This window comes from Nomascus leucogenys, chromosome 8 (genome assembly GCF_006542625.1).
Source record: "Nomascus leucogenys isolate Asia chromosome 8, Asia_NLE_v1, whole genome shotgun sequence".
NCBI classification, from domain to species: Eukaryota; Metazoa; Chordata; class Mammalia; order Primates; family Hylobatidae; genus Nomascus; species Nomascus leucogenys.
Genome location: NC_044388.1, coordinates 81643489 through 81663972, shown reverse-complemented (window position 1 = coordinate 81663972; position 20484 = coordinate 81643489). Strand labels below are relative to the sequence as shown.

The window sequence follows — 20484 nt, the reverse complement described above, 5'->3', positions numbered from 1 at the left end:
AGCAATGACATGGATAGATGGAGACAGCCAGATGGCCCTGGAGTGGCTACAAGAGGCTGCCCTTTCTGCTCCTGTTTCCTAGCTGATGCCCCACATTCACAGCTTTGTCCTGGCAGGACCTGCAGCTCCCTGCCAGGGGTGGCTCTCCTGCTCACTGGTTTCCTGCAGCCCTTCTTCAGGAGTGCCAATTCAATCCAACCAGCCTGACCCAGGGCCACCAAGGAGGAGGCACCTGGGTAACAACTAAGACCCTTTAGAGCTTATGGTTACATTTCCTGAGACTGACAAGAAACCTCATTTTGGATAATTCCCTTCAAGTTACACTGTGAGCACCTGGTGCAAATGGCCCTGAGATCTACATCTGAACGATCCTGGTATCTGTTGAAAATAGCAGGATGTGGCCCGAGAACTGCTAGGGGAAAAAATTCTACTTTGAAATGGCACTAGCTACTATGTAGTGAGTACTTGTGAGGCATTAGCCATTGTTTTAGATATATCGTTACTTTTAAGCCTCAAAAAAGTCCCTGTGTGTTATTATTCCCATTTTACAGATAAGAGAATGAAGTTCAGATGGGGAAATGTCTGATTCCAGTGAGGCATGTGTATTTGTGTGGGTCACAGACCAGGGAATGACCCTGTCCCCACCCCATCCCACAGCCATGACACTCCTTACACCTGGCAAACAGAAACCACCTGCAGTTACAAAGATAGGGTCATTTATTCACGTTATATTATTGAATTTTAAAGGCAAAAATACAGTTCTGTTTTGAACACCAAGGTCAGACACAGCCCCCTACACAATGGTAAATACACACACTTGCATACACAGGAAATCAAAATACACAGCACAACGGTTTCTGGGACATGACAGCTGTCATCCTGGCTATGCACAGCCCCCGCCCCTGGCAGTCAGCGGAGACCCTGTCTGGGCTGAAGGCCAGCACAGCATCTCCTCTACCCTCCTGTGCCACCTCTGCCCTCTCCGATCTTTCCCAAAGGCCAGTTCACACAGGGTCACCAGCAATAGGATACACAGAAACAGAGAAGGGCGTGGCACATGACAACTTCATGGTCATAACTCTCAGAAGAAGGAAATGCTCCCTGAACCCCCAGCCCTGGAATCCCCAGTAAGGAAACAGGACCCGCGGCATCTCACGGACCAGGCAAATATCCAAGCCTAACTGTGCCCTGGCTGTGCCTTGGGCCCAGGTGAGCCCATGAGAGCACTACGTCAGCAAATGGGGGGAGCAGTATTTCCCTTGGTTCTAAGAATGAACCATATACTTGACATGAATGAGAAGGTAACAACAAAAAAAGAAAAGGTAGAGTTTGGTTTTAAGAGTAAAATAACACAGAAGTTACCACTCAGGGCATTTGTCTGATTTCTTTAAAGGCACTTTGGAAAAGTCAGGATCTGCGGACAGAAAGAGAGGCCTTCATTCTTTTTATTTCCCAAAACTCCCTCTCAATGCAGTCATTTCTAGTTTTAATAATATCCTTGGTATAGAGTGGGGAACTGACAGAGAAATACTTTTTGCATAGTCCAGCTGCTTCTGCAATGGAAAATAATTTTTAACCAATACAAAGGCTTCTGGAAAAAGAACCAAGTTAGCATCTGAGATGTGCAAAGCAGTAAAGGCACAGCTAAGACTGGGGCCAGGCACCAGGCACCAGCTCAGCCTCCACACTGAGGGCTGGTACCCAGGAGGGCAGTGGTTTGGGGCCCGCCACGAGCACAAGGCTAAACCCTGGGATTAGGCAGCTGAGTCCCGGAACCTGAGCCCAGGCTGGACCTGCCAAAAGCGCTCAGTGGTAGGAAGTGCCTTGTGCCATCTCATTCCAGGCGGCTCAATAGCTCCCAACAGAGGTGGGTTTGTGACAGACAGCCCTGTGGGTGGGAGCCTCAACTGGGGTGGGAGCACCTGTGAAAACCTGAGGTGGAACAGGAGGCTTTAGGCACCGAAGTTCTTGGGAGGGTGTCGGGGTGTGGGTTCGGCTGAACTTCTTTCTAGATCACTAATTAAAAGGCACATTCATGCTGGGGAATGGATAGTCTGTTTGACCCTGAGTGCCACAGTCAAGTTTTAGGGGACAGGCAAGAGGCAAAGGAACAAAAAGGGAGAGGAAGGAAGGAATGAGAAAGGCAGGGGAAAAGAGGAAGGAGGAAGAAGGAGAACTGGTAACATAGGGTGGGCCAGGGAGTATGGCTAGCAGACCCTCTGAGGGAGGCGGCCCGCACCAGAACAGAGGCTCCCTCTGCCTGGGGAGGTGCAAAGGGCTGGTGAACAACCTGACTGCTGTTATTTACAATCCCCTAGCCTAGGGGCCTGAGGGGTCGGTCTAAGGAGGCTGAGGCTCCCTCCGCCCTGCCCACCTGGGGAGGGTTGGGGAAGTGGGGAGTTCTACACAGTAGGTGCAGAGGCTTCTGTCTCCCAGGTATCCTCCCTGAGGTCTGGCAGGATAATGCTGACTGGGAGGCCTTACCTGCCAAGGGGCCAGAGGGTGATTTTGCTCTTGAGAAAACCTGGCCTGCCAGCTAAATCATAGGCCTATTTGTGGCCACTACAGCATGTATTTATTTTTTTCCCTAAAAAATGCTCAATACCCCTCCCCATATTTAAAACACCACAATAAAAATACATAGGAAATTCAAGTTTACACAGCATGCCAAGAAAAATAAATTGTCATGACTTAACATTAAACAGCTATGCAAATTTGGATCAACATAAAATCAAGCTAGATCATAATTAGAACTCGATCTGTTCTTTAAAAAACTACAAACTACTATTTAAAAAAAAAAAACCAACAACCTTACATTCAGAAATCAGACAATCTGGAGATAGGCCACTGAATGTGAGAACACCCAAGGCTTTTGCTCTGATGCTAGAGTTGCCCTGGAATCCACACATTAGTAGGACAAAAGGTCCAGGGCTCAAGTTTTAAAATGCTTTTGCTAAGAAAAGACATATGCACAGTGACTGTAGTGGTTGCATACCACTGAAAGAAGGGGGTGGGGGGAGGACGTAACATTAAGAATGGTTGAAATTTTGTGTTTTTCTGTTAAATTACAACTACCAAAAAGATCACACCAATCCAATTTTAGCAGCACTCTCCAAATTTTCACGAATAAGAAAACCATAATTTAAAGAAAAATTCTAACCTATTTCACAACAATTTAGTAATTCTACCACCAGGAATGTGTTCCATGGCCACCAAATTTTTGGATGTGTACAGTTCTGACCCTGGGGTGACACTGCGAACACATCAAGAAACCCGCAAAGGCATAAACACCTTGCAGAGCTAAGAAGTCACATGCCGAGCCAAGTTGGGGGCAAGATATCCCACTCGTCCTGGTCATCTGGAAAGCCATCTGAATGATGAGCGAAGCGGACCTGTCACTCAGACTGGTAAAAATGAGAGGGACCAGCCCAGCAGATTGGCAGAGACACACAGCAGAGGTCCCTGGCTAATTTCAGGTCTCTTATCCATGTACCAAAACGCTAGCTCGGTGTCCCGATGTCCACTGTGATTTGGGTATACAATGGGTATCTCTGTACGTCCAGCACCTGGTAGGTGAGTGAGTTCAAACCATCAGAGAGCATTGTCTCCTTTGTGTGCGCAATTCGGTCAAACCTACAAGGAAAAGAGCACAAGGAGATTGTCTTAAAACAAAAATCTTAACAAGAAATCATTACACGTACTTCCTCCTCCCTCTCCACTGTAACCTGACCATCTCAATTTCCCTCTAGGCCCAGAGCCCTCTGCAGAGCCTCGGACCTGCAGCCTACCTCATCCTAAAGGGGGAAGGAGTATGAATAAACAAACAATGCACCTCTGAGGATTGGGTTCATTTTTCTTGTCTCTTGAGTGGCGGATCATGCGACACCTCCCGACCACAGCATTTGGGCGAGATATAGACATGCCTCTGAAAACTAATCTGCAAAGAGTAAAGGGAAACTCATTATCACAGAGCTGCCATACACTTGGCCTGAGAGCCCCGGCTGCAAGACTGTTGCTCCATCCACCATCATCCTTGCTGTTCTCACTCAGCCCACAACCCAGCATCATGGCAGAACTCAGCCCAGCATGACCCTGGTTAAAACTCACATTCCTACTCCATGTCCTTTTACAACTGGTTCTGCAGTTTGTGGTGCTGACTATCATGTGCCAGACACTGGGGGCGTCTGCCCCACAGAATATACAGTGTGAATGCTTCAAACGTAGGGCCTTCAGGGGCAGGATGGAGGTGAGAAGAGGAAGATGAGGTTGGAGACACAGAGGAAGAAGCACAGAGTTTGTAACCTCTGCTGGAGCAAGCCTAGGCAGAGCCTAGTTGAGGATGAACAGGTATCTGCCAGAGCATTTTGGGCAGCCAGGATGGCACAGGCAAAGGCATGGAAGTGAGAGCAAGCCTAGTGCCCTCAGGGAGCAACATAAGCTCCTGGGGACTGGTGACAAGGGTCTGGGATAGGACGTGGCAGGTGATGGGCTGAAAATGGCAAGGCTAAGTCACAGAGGCCTTCTCAGAGCATCCCACAAACGGTTGCCAGTATCTGAAAGGGGCCTAATATACAGTATTTCCAAAATGCTTTTAGCTTTTATACTCTCTGGAAAGTAGTATAAGAATGGAGGGCTTCAGAACATGTGGGAAAAGGCAGAAAAAAACAAATGGAGGGCTGAGAACAAGACTAGAGGCAGCCAGAACAGGGTGGAGGATTCTGTGTTGGTCCAAGGAAAAAGAATGAGGACCAAAATGAAAGCCTGGAGAGCAGGACAGAGCAAAGTTAGTTAAGAGGCAGAACTGGCTGATCCCAGACCACTTAAACATTCCTGGCCTTGCCTGGCACACGGCAAGTGGTGCATAGTAAGTGTTAGGTCCTTTATCTTTCAAGAAAGTTGCTCCACACACCACCCATCCCTCTAGTGCCCCCGCCTTAGCATGGGACTAGATGCCTGCGGATGCTCCCTCCCTCCGCAGCTGTTCTGACCATTCAGACCTGTGGTGTCCTGTCAGCCCTGCACACTGTCGTATCGGCCCGGAGTGTCTGCCCAGGAGTGCCTCTATGGAAGCAGGCTTGCTTCTGTCTGGACCCTATGTCCAGGTTTCCAGTGTCCTGGGCCTGCCTGGCACAGTGCTCTGCATGCAGCAGATGTTCAATATGCATACACTTGATACCCCATCTACATACTAAAACTGGAGTTTTCTTCAAGGCTTATATTGAAGACTCGGGTCTCTGTTAAATTTGCACACAATGGTAACTTGAATGACTTGGGTGTTGCTCTGACACACACCTTCTGTTAACTGGTACTGCAATTCAGAAAGGCTGCACCAGGTTGTATTCCGATATTAAACTCAGTAATGTGTTCAGACTGGCTCCTGGAGGGAGAAGGTGCTCATCGGTGGCTGGTGGGGTTGAAGCCTCTACGGCCAGAGGACTGAGCAGAATGTTCTTTCAAATGCTACTGATAGATGTTTTTTACCACTGTAAATGACAAGCCACATCATAAAGATTTACCAGCTTAAAAAGAGCCCCAGGATGTGGATGGGACAGAACTGACCATGCCATTATGGTTGCTGGGGCTGGATAGGTCCTCAAAGGTTTATTATACTACAGTATCTCTTTTGTATATGTGAAAAATACTCCAAAATAAAAATGTAACACAAAGCTTCTGTGAAGACAGTTAGGATTCTGCTCAAGAAAACTTGTTTCACAGTGAAAGGGACCATAATGAAATGAGGGATTTTTACAAAGCACATTGGTTTACTCCTTGAGTACAAAACAGCATGCGGCAAGTCAAAGTAAACTTGCCCCGTCACTTGGTTCCCATTTGACATTTTTCCAGGCCGATACAAAAATCTCAGAAACTCATTTTCCTACAGATCCCTTTTAGCACCTACAGGACCTGTAGGAAGCCACACCTAAGAATGTGGGCTGACTAGGGGTGCATCCCATCTGAGGGTCAGTCCTTGGGGAACAGCCAAGCATTGGTTAAAAAACTGGAAGTGAAGTTGACAGAGGAGAAAGATATCTAAGTTATGACCATTACCTGTTAAAAATGTCATCATCTTCTCCTCCCCAGCCCCAATAATTATTAGGAAATCCATTGATGGTTAGAAACTGTTGTTTACTTAGAGCAGAGACACCTCCAAAATACTGAACATAAGGTAGGCTGGAGGAAAAACATACACACAGAAGGAGCAGTGGTTAGTTAAGTTCTGACATCCCCAAAATAAAGCTTGCTGAGAACATAAACACTTTTATTCTTTTTGCTTCTCTAGAGTTTTTATTTTATTTTTTTTTGAGACGGAGTCTTGCTCTGTTGCCAGGCTGGAGTGCAGGGGCACGATCTAGGCTCACTGCAACTTCCACCTCCCGGGTTCAAGCGATTCTCCTGCCTCAGCCTCCTGAGGAGCTGGGACTACAGGTGCCTGCCACCACGCCCAGCTAATTTTTAGTAGAGACAGAGTTTCACCATGTTGGTCAGGATGGTCTTGATCTCTTAACCTTGTGATCCACCTGCCTCGGCCTCCCAAAGTGCTGAGATTACAGTTGTGAGACACCAAGCCGGGTCTTTTTTTTTTTTTTTTTGAAAGGGAGTCTCGCTCTGTAGCCCAGGCTGGAGTACAATGGCGTGATCTCGGCTCACTGCAACTTCCGCCTCCCAGGTTTTCAAGCAATTCTCCTGTCTCAGCCTCCCAACTAGCTGGGACTACAGGTGTGCACCACCACGCCTGGCTAATTTTTGTATTTTTAGTACAGATGGGGTTTCACCATATTGGTCAGGCTGGTCTCGAACTCCTGACCTCAGGTGATCCACCCACCTTAGCCTCCCAAAGTGCTGGGATCACAGGCAAGAGCCACCATGTCCAGCCTCTCTAGAGCTTTTTTGATGGTGGGTGGGGTGGGAGGGAGCAGTTACGAGGGTTTTGTCTGTTTTGCTTTTGTATCAGGGCTCAGATGACCTTAGACACAGATACCAAAAAGTATGATCTTCCTCTTTCCACAACACAGCGCTGTTTCTGTGGTTATGTAGAAAGCCAGTCAGTGACAAGAGAAGGACTAAGCCCAGTTCTTCTTGAGTGGCTCAGGAATCTGCTTCCTCTGTGCTCTGTTCCTGCACATGAAGTCCTTATCCAGGAGCTCCTGGAATCTGAGATTGTTTTAGAGCCTCTCTGTACCCACCCAGTCATGACCCCCCTTCCACACCCATCCTATCGACCAATCTAGCTTTCATGCTTCCAAAGGCATACTGACTAGAACAGTGACCCTAACAGTTGAGGCAGAGTTTCTGGAAGTTTGCTAAAATAAAACTTCTTTGAAACTTCAGACTTTATCCTGATTTAGCAAAATGTATAATGATGAACTTATGTTTTAACATATTTTCAAGTAGTAGAGCATCTGGGCTCTCATCCTTCCAAAACTTTTTGTATTTTAATATTTCAGTGGTTATGAATTGTGAACTCCTAAGGGATACAAAGTCAGCACTGATGAGAAATGTCAAGAATCAGGACATGCCCCAAAGCCTTCCTGTGGGTTCTCTAAAGGCTGTGGTTTTGTGTGACTCTGAGTGCAGCTCCAAACCACACCCAGCTCTTTCTGGAATCCAAAAAGACCAAACCCATCACATAAATTAAGGAAAACTCTAACTCAGACTTTGAGGGGGAAGTCAGCCAAACCATATATAACATATGAAAATAAAGATGCAATTATTATTTTCAAATATATTCAGGAATTCTGACTGCAAGGATCCTCAGGCAAAGGTCCCCAGGGGGTCTGCTTTAATGAACCTATTCGTAATGAGGTGTCATCACTTAGGTGCCGAGTCATCCACCTTTGGCACACCTCATACTACTGTCCACATTATTAATGTGAGAGTTTGAACCAAAGGTGGCCAGGCCAATGAGATTTTTTGATAATCAGTGCTTTTACAGAAATGGATTCTTAGCTATTTCAGGGGGAAGTACATGCCAAGCTGACATGATTTGGTTTTGCTGTCTCTGCTGCTTTCTCTTCCTTATCTGCCCCAAGCCCAAACCTGCCAGGCTCCTTGTGAAACAAACACGGTGCTGTGGCAAAGAATTAGGGCATCAAGGGCCCCTTCCTTGTTCACCACTGTGCTTCAAGGGAGGAATCAAGAGGGGTCAGGGTATAAACCTGTGTGTTTCAAGAGAAGAAGATACACATACGGAGAGGGAGGAAGGGTGAAAGCGGGGATGGAAGGGTATAGAAGGATTTCTGAAGAGTCTAAAAGTAAGGTTACATTCAAATTTTCCTCCCTTTAAGACAAGAAGTTAGGATCTTTGATCTGGGAGAAGGACTTCATACATTCCTATATTCCCATCACAGCTCTCATGCTCCCAGCAAAGGAGGACAGGAAGAAATGATGAGAATAAAATGAGTCTGACAGAAAGCTGTTGCATCTCAGCAGGTGCAGTAGTTCATGCCTGTCATCCCAGCACTTTGGGAGGTCAAAGCAGGAGGATTGCTTGAGCCCCCAGGAGTGCAAGACCAGCCTGGGTAACATAGTGAGACATCTCTAAAAATAATTTTTTTTTTTAATCAGCCAGGGGTGCTGGCCCACACCTGTGGTCCCAGCTACTAGGAAAGCTGAAGTGAGAGGATCACTTGAGCCAGGGAGTTTAAGGCTATAGTGAGCCATGATCACGCCACTGCACTCCAGCCTGGGTGACAAGCAAGACTCTGTCTCAAAAAAAAAAAAAAAGAAAAAAAGTTGTATCTAAAATAAAGGGTCTGCTGTCTACATGAGCCAACCACAGTGTACTAGTCAGCGTAAACCAGGGGTACCCAACATAGAGGGTACCTGCAGCACAGCTCCTGGATCTTCAAATTCACTTAAAGCAAGGAAGGAAAGGGTTTTGTTATTCAACTGATAGGTTTTATTTTTTTTTTTCTCTGAGACAGAGTCTTGCTCCGTTGCCCAGGTTGGAGTTCAATGGCACGATCTCAACTCACTGCAACCTCTGCCTCCCGGGTTCAAGCAATTCTCCTGCCTCAGCTTCCCAAGTAGCTGGGATTACAGGCACCTGCCACCACACCTGGCTAATTTTTTTTTTTTTTTTGAGATGGAGTCTCGCTCTGTCACCCAGGCTGGAGTGCAGTGGCGCAATCTCGGCTCACTGCAAGCTCCGCCTCCCGGGTTCACGCCATTCTCCTGCCTCAGCCTCTCCAAGTAGCTGGGACTACAGGCGCCCGCCACCACGCCCGGCTAATTTTTTGTATTTTTAGTAGAGACAGGGTTTCACCATGCTGGCCAGGCTGGTCTTGAACTCCTGACCTCAGGTGATCTGCCTGCCTCAGCCTCCCAAAGTGCTGGGATTACAGGTGTGAGCCACTGCGCCTGGCCACTGACAGGTAATTTAAAACACTTTTATGTTAATATAAACACGGAATTAGGAAACAGTATACAAGTTTATTTATATATTTATTTTTAAGACAAAACAATGGACTATAAGGCCATTTTCCACCAATGACAATATGCTTTGGATAATACCCTAGTCGGGCATCTGGGCTGGCCTCTTCACTAGGGGCATTTTGGTGGAAAAATTTGGGCTTTGTATTTAAGCAGAAGTTTGTGCCCTGCTGGAAAACAGAATCACGTTCCTTCTTATAGGGCCAAGGGCGGGAGCAGTGGTTCACACCTGTAATCCCAACGCTTTGGAAGGCTGAGGTGGGAGGATCACTTGAGTCCAAGAGTTCAAGCCCAGCTTGGGCAACATAGCCAGACCTCATCTCCACTAAAAATAAAAAATTAGCGGGACATGCTGGCTCATGCCTGTAGTCCCAACTACTCAGGAGGCTGAGGCTGCAGGATGGATTGAGCCCAGGCAGTCAAGGCTGCAGTGAGCCATGATTGTGTCACTGCACTCCAGCCTGGGTGACAGAGCAAGACCCTGTCTCAAAAACAAAACAAAACAGGCCAAGGAACATCTGCTGAGGTATACAAGCTAAATAATTCAGTGGGGAAAAACTATTCCAATTTACTTTCCAAAACTTGTGGGGCAAGAGAAAGAAAAAAGCAAGAAAATACAGTATCATTTGGAGCTTAAAGATGAGAGTCCCTCCCAAATGCTAAAAACTGTTCTTAGGCCAGGCATGGTGCCACATGCCTATAATCCAGCACTTCGAGAGGCCAAGGCAGATGGATTGCTTGAGCTCAGGAGTTCGAGACCAGACTGGGCAATATAGCAAAACCCCATCTCTACAAAATATACAAAAATTAGCTGGGCATGGTGGCAAGTGTTTGTAGTCCCAGCTACTCGGGAGGCTGAGGTGACAGGATGGCTTGAACCCGGGAGGCAGAGGTTGCAGTGAGCCAAGATCATGCCACTGCATTCCAGCCTGGGGTGACAGAGCCAGACCCTGTCTCAAAAAAAAAAAGAGAGACAGAAAATTTGTTCTTGTCTGGATGTGCAAAGACTACAGGCATTTCTGGTCTCTTCTTTCCATCTCAACTAATACAAAGCACCCATTTCTTAGAGGAGGCATTCTGCTCCAGAGCTTAAAGAGGCACTCCTGGGCTGCCAGGACTGCATTTCCTAGTCAACACGTGAGAGAGAAACATGTTTACCACAGACTCCAACTGAGTATCTCTTACCTGAATCCAAACTTATCCATTGCAACGGAAATGTGCCGTGGCTGTGAAAAACACCTGTACGCATTATGGTCATTCATTGGAATGAGGTCCACATCACTAAACACAAAGCAGGTGTAGTCATAGTCCTTCAAGGCTTCTTGAAAGCCAACATTGAGGAGCTTAGCACGATTGAACATAGTGTCTCCCGCCTGGTGCAGAAACAAAAACAGTGATATCAAATGCCTTAAAGCCTTTGGGCCAAACACTCACAGGGACTGGTGACTTGTCCACTATATATGGTCACTAGGAAACTCTTGGGCCTCACTTTTCTGCCCTCACTCTACAATCAACACAGAGTACCAAAACCTCTGAGTCAGCAACTCCCCTCTAGGAATATATTCTGCAGAAGGACTTGCATGTGTGTGAATGACTATGAACAGCATTGTCACTGTGGAATGTTCATCATAACAAAAGACTGCAAAAAACAGAATCAGTAGGGAACTCGTTCAATAAATCATAGTACATCCATACAATGGAGTGGAACTGTTAAAAAGAGGCAGCTCTAAAAGGAAAGGTGAAAAAGGCATTTAAACACATACATCATTTATTTATACACACTATAAATAAACTCCAGGAAAGGTATCCAGGAAACTGGTGACATTAGTTGGGTACCTATGGGACTTTTCACTTCTACCTTCCTTATATGGTTGACTGAGGTTTGATGACCACATTGTGTGCCTTCCATCTACCTGTCAAGCACAAACCTAGGTACCTGAGAAATACAGCAAACCCAACTCAACCTCTGCCCTCACAGTGCTCACCATGGAGGGTAGGAGGCCATGCCATACACACCAGGATAGAAGCAAGGTGCACAGGACAGAAGAAGGACACCTGCTTCAGGGTGCCAACCACGAGGTCCCCAGGCACCAACTGTGCTGGTGCAAAGGGACTGCATATTTTTATTTTTATTTTTTATTTTTGAGATGGAGTCTTGCTTTGTCACTGAGGCTGGAATATAATGGTATGATCTTGGCTCACTGCAACCTCCACCTCCAGGATTCAAGCAATTCTCCTGCCTTAGCCTCCCGAGTAGCTGGGATTACAGGCACGTGCCACCATGCCTGGCTTTTTTTTTTTTTTTTTTTTTTAATTTTCAGTAGAGATGGGGTTTCACGTTGGCCAGGCTGGTTTCAAATTCCTGATCACAAGTGATCTGCCTGCCTCAGCCTCCCAAAGTGCTGGGATTTCATGTATGTTTTATTTGTTTTCTTTCAGTAAGAATGTAAGCTCAATGAAGGTTAGAATGTTTTGTTTTTTTATTTACCCAGTTCCTTGAATACTGCTTCTCACACAATAAGAGCTCAATAAATAGTTGCTGGTTGGCTGAATGAATGAATGAATGAATGGGGTTCAACATACAATGGCAGATGGTAATCCCTTCTGGGAAGCTCAACCAAAGAACCCTGTGAGGGGTCACCACAGGGATCACATTGTGGGGTAGAGTTGGGAATCTGGTCTTATCAATTCCCATGGCCCCAGGTTAGTAAGGACAGACCTAGCACTGACATTACCACACCTCACTCTCAGCAGTTCACAAAGCTGCCTGCACACACGCTGTCATCCTAACCGGAATCCTCACAACACCAACATGAGGAAACGAACTAAGGCCCAATACTTTGGAATCCTCATTCAATGCTCTTTCCCATCTCTCTTGGGATCAACACAGTCAGAGCCCTCTACTTTGGGGAAAAAGTGTGTCATAGGGGCTTGGGACTGGTACACAATCTCAAAAGTGGGATGCTCAAAGTCTTCTCTCCATGCCCTCAAAAGATGACCTGGGCTGGGCGTGGTGGCTCACACCTGTAATCCTAACACTTGGGAGGCCAAGGTGGGCAGATCACTTGAGTCTAGGAGCTCGAGACCAGCCTGAGCAACATGGTGAGACTCTGCCTCTACAAAAAATTACAAAAATTAGCCAGGCATGCTGGTGCACACCCGTAGTCCCTAGTACTCTAGAGGCTGAGGTAGGAGGCTCACCTGATCCCAGGGAGGTTGAGGTTGCAGGGAGCCATGACGGCACCACTGCACTCCAGCCTGGGCAGCAGAGTGAGACCCCCATCTCAAAAACAACAACAACAACAACAACAACAACAAACAAAATAAAACCAAGACCTGGAAACTGGCACTCCAAAAGACTGCCTGTGTGGGTACAGAATGCACAGATGTGCCACAGCCGCCCAGCCTCAGGTGGGGAACTCGGGGAAGCAAACCACTTAGAGAAAGAGAGGCACCAGGAAGAGAATCAAGGAAACATTTTACACACAAGAGCTCCTTTTTTAAAGCCCCTGACAAAGTTTTCTAACCCCGCGTGGTGAGTGAAGGAGCCCAAAGGCACACTGTGTTTTTTGGCTGTCCCACAGGCTGAGTTGATTTGGAATTCTTCGTTCAGCTAATTCTGTGTAAGTCATGGGTTCAAAGAAATTCAAAGTTTAGGCTGGGCGTGGTGGCTCATGCCTGTAATCCCAGCACTTAGGGAGGCCGAGGCGGGCAGATCACTTGAGGTCAGGAGTTCGAGACCAGCCTGGCCAGCATGGTGAAACACCATCTCTACTAAAAATAAAATAAAATAAAATAAAATTGCCAGGCACAGTGGCTCACGTATGTAATCCCAGCACTTTGGAAGACCAAGGTGGTGGATCACCTCAGGTCAGGAGTTTGAGACCAGCCTGGCCAACATGGCGAAACCCCGTCTCTACTAAAAATACAAAAATTAGCTGGGCGTGGTGGCGGGTGCCTGGAATCCCAGCTACTCAGGAGGCTGAGGCAGGAGAATCACTTGAAGCCGGGAGGTGGAGGTTGCAGTGAGCCGAAATTGCGCCACTGCACTCCAGCCTGGGCAACAGAGTGAGACACTGTCTCAAAAACAAAAAAAAAGTTCAAAGTTTAAAAATGGCATATGAAAATTATGATGTCGTTGGATTATAATATAGTGTGAATATTCACTGGTGGGGATACCGTACACAAGGCATGGATAAGTGTTTCAAATGGCATTTCATTTAATCATCTTGACAATCTTGTAATCACCCTCACCCCAACCCAGACTTACACTGTCAAACACAATTCAGCCCCATGGAGCACTTTCCAACAAGCAAAGGGAGGTATACCAACAGAGCCTTTCTACATCTGTGCACTAGACCCCCAGGGCTGCCCAGCCCAGGACAATGCTCCCTTCTCTTGGTACACTCCCCAACAACTGGGGCAGAGGGCTCTTTGAGGCCATGTCTCTACTATAGGACTGGGCCTACTGGCCTTGGCTGTTTGATCTAAGCAGAGGCCTAACTGAGACTGAACTAAGCATTTTTCCTCCCCAGGAATTGGAATTTTGGAACCATGAATGAGCACCTCTAGAGCCAAGGCCCATGAGCAATGGCACCCTGGAGGAGAAGCCCAAGAAGCAGAGCTGGTTCCAGCCCCTTTCACTGCAGGGGGTGCCACGGCCCTTTCAACGCGGTGAGATGCCCCAGTGTCCGGCCCAGACTTAAAACTGGTCAGGCAGTTTTCCAAAATAATCTGAACTATATATCCCTCCCTTTCTCCCTCATCCCAGCCTGGCCTCATCTGTGGGATGCAGTGAGACGGAAGGGCATGGTGCACTTTAGCAGGTGCTATCACCTATCGGGGCCGTGGGAACACCAGGCCAGCAGAATGGTGGAGGAGAAAAGTGTCCTCCCCCAGAATGACAGAAAAGTCAAGCATTTTCTAGGCTTCTTTGGGTGAAATGCTGTAACACCGGGGCACACACCTTCTTTGATAACAAAGACAGGCTCTGGCAAGCTCACCAAGCCCCACCACTCACAAGAGGTGGGAAGATGCCCAGCTTCACTCCTGCCCTCCTCACTGAGCACACTCATCCGGTGCTTCTGCCACTCCATTTGCTCAAGTAAACATCGATCAAGCACCAAATACACCACGGTGACAGACACATGCATTTTTCATCCCAGGAATGCTGGCTTCTTTACTTATTAGCTATGTGACTTGGGGCACATCACACCTCCATGCCTCAGTTTCCTCTTTTGTGTTATGGGGAGAGCATGTGCATTGTATTGAATGAGACAACATTGTCTACCAACATAAGATTAGGTCCACCCTTTAAAAGCTGGGTTTTTCAGAATTAAGAAGACCGAGCCCGGGGAGGCTGAGGTTGCAGTGAGCCATGACAGCACCACCACACTCCAGCCTGGGTGACAGAGACCCCATCTCAAAAATGGGGCCCCACTGCCTGACAGCAAATGTTGGCTACTATCATTACAGAAAGAGGCTTTCCCATCCATCTTGAACACTCAGACCATTCCAAATGTCTCTTAGATATGCTACCTGGAGACTCTGCCTTCTGTAGTGTTTGCTTCAAAATTCCTCCCAAATCCTGCTTCTCTGATGAAGGGGAAATTACTAAAAACATTTAAGGCTCAAGGGAATTAGCCTGTGGCTTACATGATTAGAGTTTCTCACAGCAGAAGAGAGTCAGGGGGACCTCTGGAAGCCTGTGAAATGCGTAGGAAGTCACGCTTGGTGAAGAGAAGCCAGCATGCTGGGTGCAGGTGTCCCTTTCAAAGACCCAGCTTTTAAAGGGTGGGCCTAATCTTATGTTGGTAGACAAGAGTTACAGTTATCCCTTCCTTCTAGGTCAACTGCCTGCTTTTAGAGGGAGAAGACAGGCCCCCTAAAGAAAGGCCAGAAAACATATAAAATCCCCAAATGATTGGGCAGAGACTGCTACAGGACGGGGACTGGAGACAGCAGACAGAATCGACCAGACATAGACCCTGGAGGTGGTGCTGAGAGAGAAGGCATCTGTAGGAGCAGAGGAAAGCATGCATGGTGAGAGCGTTTGTAAAGGCGGTAAGGAAAAGAGACCAGTCAAGGAACTACAAGAAATTCCGAATGAGTGAAGCCAGAATGAAACATGAAGGCAGCGATGAGCCAAATCACAGAGGCTGGGGAGAAGGGTTAGGTGCTTGTTAAGATATTTAAGCTTTATCTTTATTTAGGCCACAGGGAGCCTTAAACCATGGTTTGTATGTCAAGGAGGGATTTGTGCCCCAATCCAACTGAAGGCAAGGAGACCAGTTAGGAAGCTGTTGTATGATTCCTATGAGGCAACAACTGTGGGTAAGCAGACAGTGCCTCCCGCAAGGGCTAAAGGCAGGGGCTCCACTTCCACTTCCACGCCTCACCTGCTTCCTGTGTATGTGCACTACACTTGGAGGCAGCCTTTGTAGGGGCGGGGCGAGAGGTTCAGGACAGGTGCTAGAATCTGGTCTAATCCCCAAGAAAATCCTAACTGTGGTTAAGGAAGGCAAGCGTGGCCTTCCCCTGATTGCAACAGGGGACAGATGACCAACTACAGAAAGCCATGGGCCACTCTTGTCCAAGTCCCAACAGTTTCTGGAAGAACTGTTCTGTCCAATCACCCTGGCTTCCTTGGATGTCAGGTCCATGTGTGTATATCAGCAGACACATCCCTTATCCATAATGGCTTAAGGAACAACTGTGCCCAGCCTCTCCGGCACCAAAAGACACAGCAGCAACATGGCTGGAACCATCAACCCAAAGCCAAGACCCGCAATGAGTCAGAATTTCTACGTGATAAGAGAGACACTGTTGCTCCCATACACATGCCCTGGCTCATCACAGAGCCACACCCCTCCCCACCATGCAAGAACGCAGCACTAAGCTCTCAACACGACAGATCCGGGGGCAGGTCTGCAGCCAGTGGCAATGTTTGCTGAAACACCCTCTGTATGCTTTTCTGTGCCCACTGAGACAGTAAGAGGAAGGAACTAGGCCGAGTGGGTTGCATGAAACAGTAACAGATCAGCGGCAGCAGCAGCTCTGACTGGGCATTCCTATAGGCCTAAGTGTGGATCCTGGAACACAGTGGACAGGCTGGGAGGTGATCCCCAGAGAATTACTGGAAAGAGCCTGGGATTATACAAATGCTGAGTTTGTGGAGGGCTAATAATATCTACTCAGCCATGAGTTCACAGCAGTCGGGCTCTAGTTTTGCTTTTGTTGTTGTTGTTTTTTTGCAGGGGAGACAGGGTCTCGCCATGTTGCCTAGCCTGGCCTTGAGCTCCTGGGCTCCAGCAATCTTCTCACCTCAGCCTCTTGAGAAGCTAGGACTGTCAGCACATGCCACCACGCCCAGGTGGGCTCTAGTTGTTAACCATAACAATATGGTAGCTCAGAGCTCTCAACAAAACTTGGATCTGAGATTTAAACTCTTCACCCCAGTGAGTGAGAGAGATGGGCCTTCAAGGGTTAGGGACCAGGCTATGGGAGTGGTTCTTGGTCAACCAAAGTCACCACTCTCAAGAGTGAGCATACCCTTGACCCCTGCCACACAGGAACACAGACTGGACTGAGGCTATAAAGTTGCTTTCAGAGAGAACTAAGCTCCTTGAAGAGCCCAACAGGGATTCTGGGTGAAGTGAGCACAGAAGAGACAGTTTTGTTTTTTCTGTTTTTTTGTTTTGTTTTGTTTTGTTTTTAAAACGGAGTCTCGCTCTGTCACCCAGGCTGGAGTGCAGTGGCGCGATCTCAGCTCACTGCAAGCTCCGCCTCCCAGGTTCATGCCATTCTCCTGCCTCAGCCTCCCGAGTAGCTGGGACTTTTCAAGTGCCCGCCACCACACCCAGCTAGCTTTTTGTATTTTTAGTAGAGACGGGGTTTCACTGTGTTAGCCAGGATGGTCTCGATCTGCTGACCTAGTGATCCGCCCACCTCAGCCTCCCAAAGTACTGGGATTACAGGTGTGAGCCACCACGCCCAGCCAGAGGAGACAATTTTAAATCCAGCTCCAAGGAGCCAGCACAGGATGCCTGCCTCTCCCAGGGCCCAACACACTGAAAAGTGGAGACGTGGCTTTCCACAGATACCTCAAGACAGTGGTGCTAAGCACGTTCAGGATGTTTAAGATACAAGTTGGAGAAAAATACTTAAGAAAAGCTTCTCTTTCAGAAAGCAATTTGGCCATCTGTATTAAGAACTATAAAAATGTGTAAACCATATCTGAACCCATAATCCCACATCTGAAAATCTAGCCTGGGAAAATGATCCTAAATGTGGAACAAACCAACATAGAATAAACTTCAGACTCCAAGATGTTCATTATGGTATTATTTACACTCATGGAAAATTGGACATTATCTAAAGGACTTCTAAGAGAGAAAAGACAAGTTAATCATGATGGAATTCTACGATCAACTACTATGAAGGTATGGAAAGTGATGATGATGCAGACTATGAAATAACATGGTTAGATGCTGATGATAAAGAATTTAAGGAAAAAGCAGGATACAAAAGTTTATACACACACAGCATGAGCTCAACTGTGGTTTAATTTAAAAGAAGTTAAACTCTCAGACCCTGTACGACGGGCTGGCTTCCAGCAACCTCAGCATTTCTGAGAGCCCACAGAGGCCCTGGTCTTGCCTAGGAGACCCCAGGGCCTGAGGATGGCACACTCATGGGATTATTTACATAGCCTCCCCCTGACCAGCAGGGCCCTGGCTCTGGGTTGATTTGAGGACATGTGAACATTACCAGGGAGGTGGTGGCAGCGGTGGTGGCAGCAGCAGTGGCAGCGGTAGTTAGGTCGGCATTCCTCTCTCTCTCTCTCTCTCTCTAGGAGGCGGAGAGTACAGAAGAGAAGGTAGGTGGAGAATAAGAAGCAGATCAGAGAGGAACTCCTCCTTCCAATTGCTCTGCTACAAACAGGATTAACAAGTAAAGGCAAAAGGCCTCTGCTAGAAGGAAAACAAAAAAGAAGAAAAAGAGAAAAGGGTGGATGCAAGGGAGAGAGGTAAGGAAAAGAGAGGCAAATGTCAAAGCTGCAAGGGAAAAGGGTCCCATTCTGATGACCACTGTTCCAATGCAAAAACAAATTCCTAATAAGCTGTCATTCCTTGTCACAGAGTCATGAGTGAGCAGAAAAAATGGCGTTTCCCAGAACAATGTCCATGGAAGCAATTCACCAGCAAATCGAGTCCCCAGGAGAACAGAGAGACACACAGACTAGGTGGGGCACACAGCAAAGGGGCAACACTCAAACGGTGATGGCGCAGAGACCCTCCCTGGCCTTCCCACTCCCACTCCCCACCCCGGCAGGCTCCAAAGGGTCCGAGTGCCCGAAGGAAGGGGAGGCTACAGGACAGGACCAGCCCTACCCCAGTCCTCCCGAGCTCCGTTCTCACACACATCAATCTGCGCACTGACAGCTGAGGTAGAAAATGGAAGGCAGGGATGGGGGGATGGTAGAGATGATCAAGACAGAAACCAAACCAATGGGGCCATAAGCCCAGGCAGCTGTCCTCACTAATGGGATAGGCCCAGGAGTCTGCTTCTCCCCAGTTGATCTTGACCTTGTGTAGGAACCAGCTGCTTGGACCAGTAACAGAGACAACTGCTGAGGTAGGGTGACAGATGCTCAGATGCTCTTGCTCACTGAGGGTACAAAGGACTGTCTCCAAATCCATCCTCAACCAGCCTGGAACTATCACCCCATCATCCTAAAACAGTGCACAGAAGAAAAGGAAACAGGAGAAAACTTCAAAGCCAGACAGAGTCCTCAGGGCATCCCTCCCTCCATTTCTCCACAGCCTTTCAGGCAGGCTCCAGCTCTGCTTCCCGGCCATCATGTGCTTACCTTTGGAGGCTTCCCTCCGCAGGAACAATCAGAAGACCATTTGCCTCACTCTGCGGGGTGGGGGGGAGGTGGGAGGGTCAAAATTCAAAGTGAGACCATAAAGGTGCTGAGTCCAAAGGACCCTAAAAGAGTTTTGTGACCATTAACAATCACAAGGCTAAGGTATTAATAGGTTTTCTGCATTTTTACCTGATAAGGGAGGTCACCCCAAGGACTGTCACAGGCAGCCTGTGCTCTGGTCAGCATTGAGCCGGAAGCTTCGGGGAGAGGCCTAAGGGAGGGGTCCTGTAAGTTCCCAAGGGTCATGACCTGGCCCCACTGAGAACGGAGGCTTCACTTCCAAGAGGCACAGATCTAGGCAGAAGACCAGGAGTAGGGAGTCCTGAGACTAGGGATAAACAAAGGGGCAGGAATCCCGGAGAGAAGCCCCGTGCTCCACTCACTGACTGCATCTGTACTGACTATGCACCAGCTGTGTGGTCAGAGAGAAAGAACGGAGGCAGACATGAGGGACTGGGAGTCCGGGGGCTGGGGTGAGGCTGGAACTCAGATAATCATCCCTTTCCAGAAAGTTCTGAGCAGCCTGAGAGCTGCAGGGAGGGAGAAGTCAGCTCTATTCCAGGGGCTCCACAGAACTAATGAGGTTGGGGAGGGAAGCTTAAAAGATGGCCAGAGACACACTAGGAACAGAGGGGACAGCATAAGCAAAGGCACACAGAGGGGAGAACAGAGGTGTCTGGGTGGAGATGGGGAGTCCAGTGAAGTAGAGAGGAGGAGGAAGTGGCTGGAGGTAGCTCAGGGTCTCAGATGCTAAGCTTGGGCCTTCCGACCATTTAGACCCTTGCCTGTGGGCAGTCGTGAAATGTTAACAGGTTTTAAAGAGGAAGTAACATGGTCAGAACCAGAAAAATCCTGGGCAGCTGAGGGAGAGGAACAGAGGTGCCAGAAGATATGCAATCGGAATTGGAGAGACCAGTTCTGTGTATTGGCTGTGGGGCAAAGAGCTGCCATGGTTGTGACAAACCCACCTGGCCAGCTGTGCCTGCATTCCTTACTCATTTCGTAATTTTTATGACGGGCAATCCCACAAACATTCTGCATTCCTTAATTTAGGGCTAGTGCTACCAGGTGGTGACCTGCCCTCCCTTCACCTTGAGTGAAGTCTCGTTTCCGGGTTCGAG

General features: G+C 47.9%; 1 protein-coding gene across 2 annotated transcripts in view; it reads right to left on the bottom strand.

Annotated features, from left to right (window-relative positions):
- Nucleotides 1-699: 699 nt before the first annotated feature.
- Nucleotides 700-20484, bottom strand: part of B4GALT1 (beta-1,4-galactosyltransferase 1) — a 57626-nt gene continuing 37841 nt past the window's right edge. The window contains exons 3-6 of one of the 2 annotated variants that reach the window (XM_030817586.1): nt 10618-10805; nt 6049-6171; nt 3833-3937; nt 700-3633 (exon numbers count right to left, since the gene is read on the bottom strand). In XM_030817586.1, coding sequence (XP_030673446.1) covers nt 3501-3633; nt 3833-3937; nt 6049-6171; nt 10618-10805 — 549 coding nt within the window. In that variant the 3' untranslated portion in view covers nt 700-3500. Of the gene's footprint in view, nt 3634-3832; nt 3938-6048; nt 6172-10617; nt 10806-18210; nt 19167-20484 lie in introns of those variants that run through there. The other variant, XM_030817585.1, reaches the window with a different exon arrangement.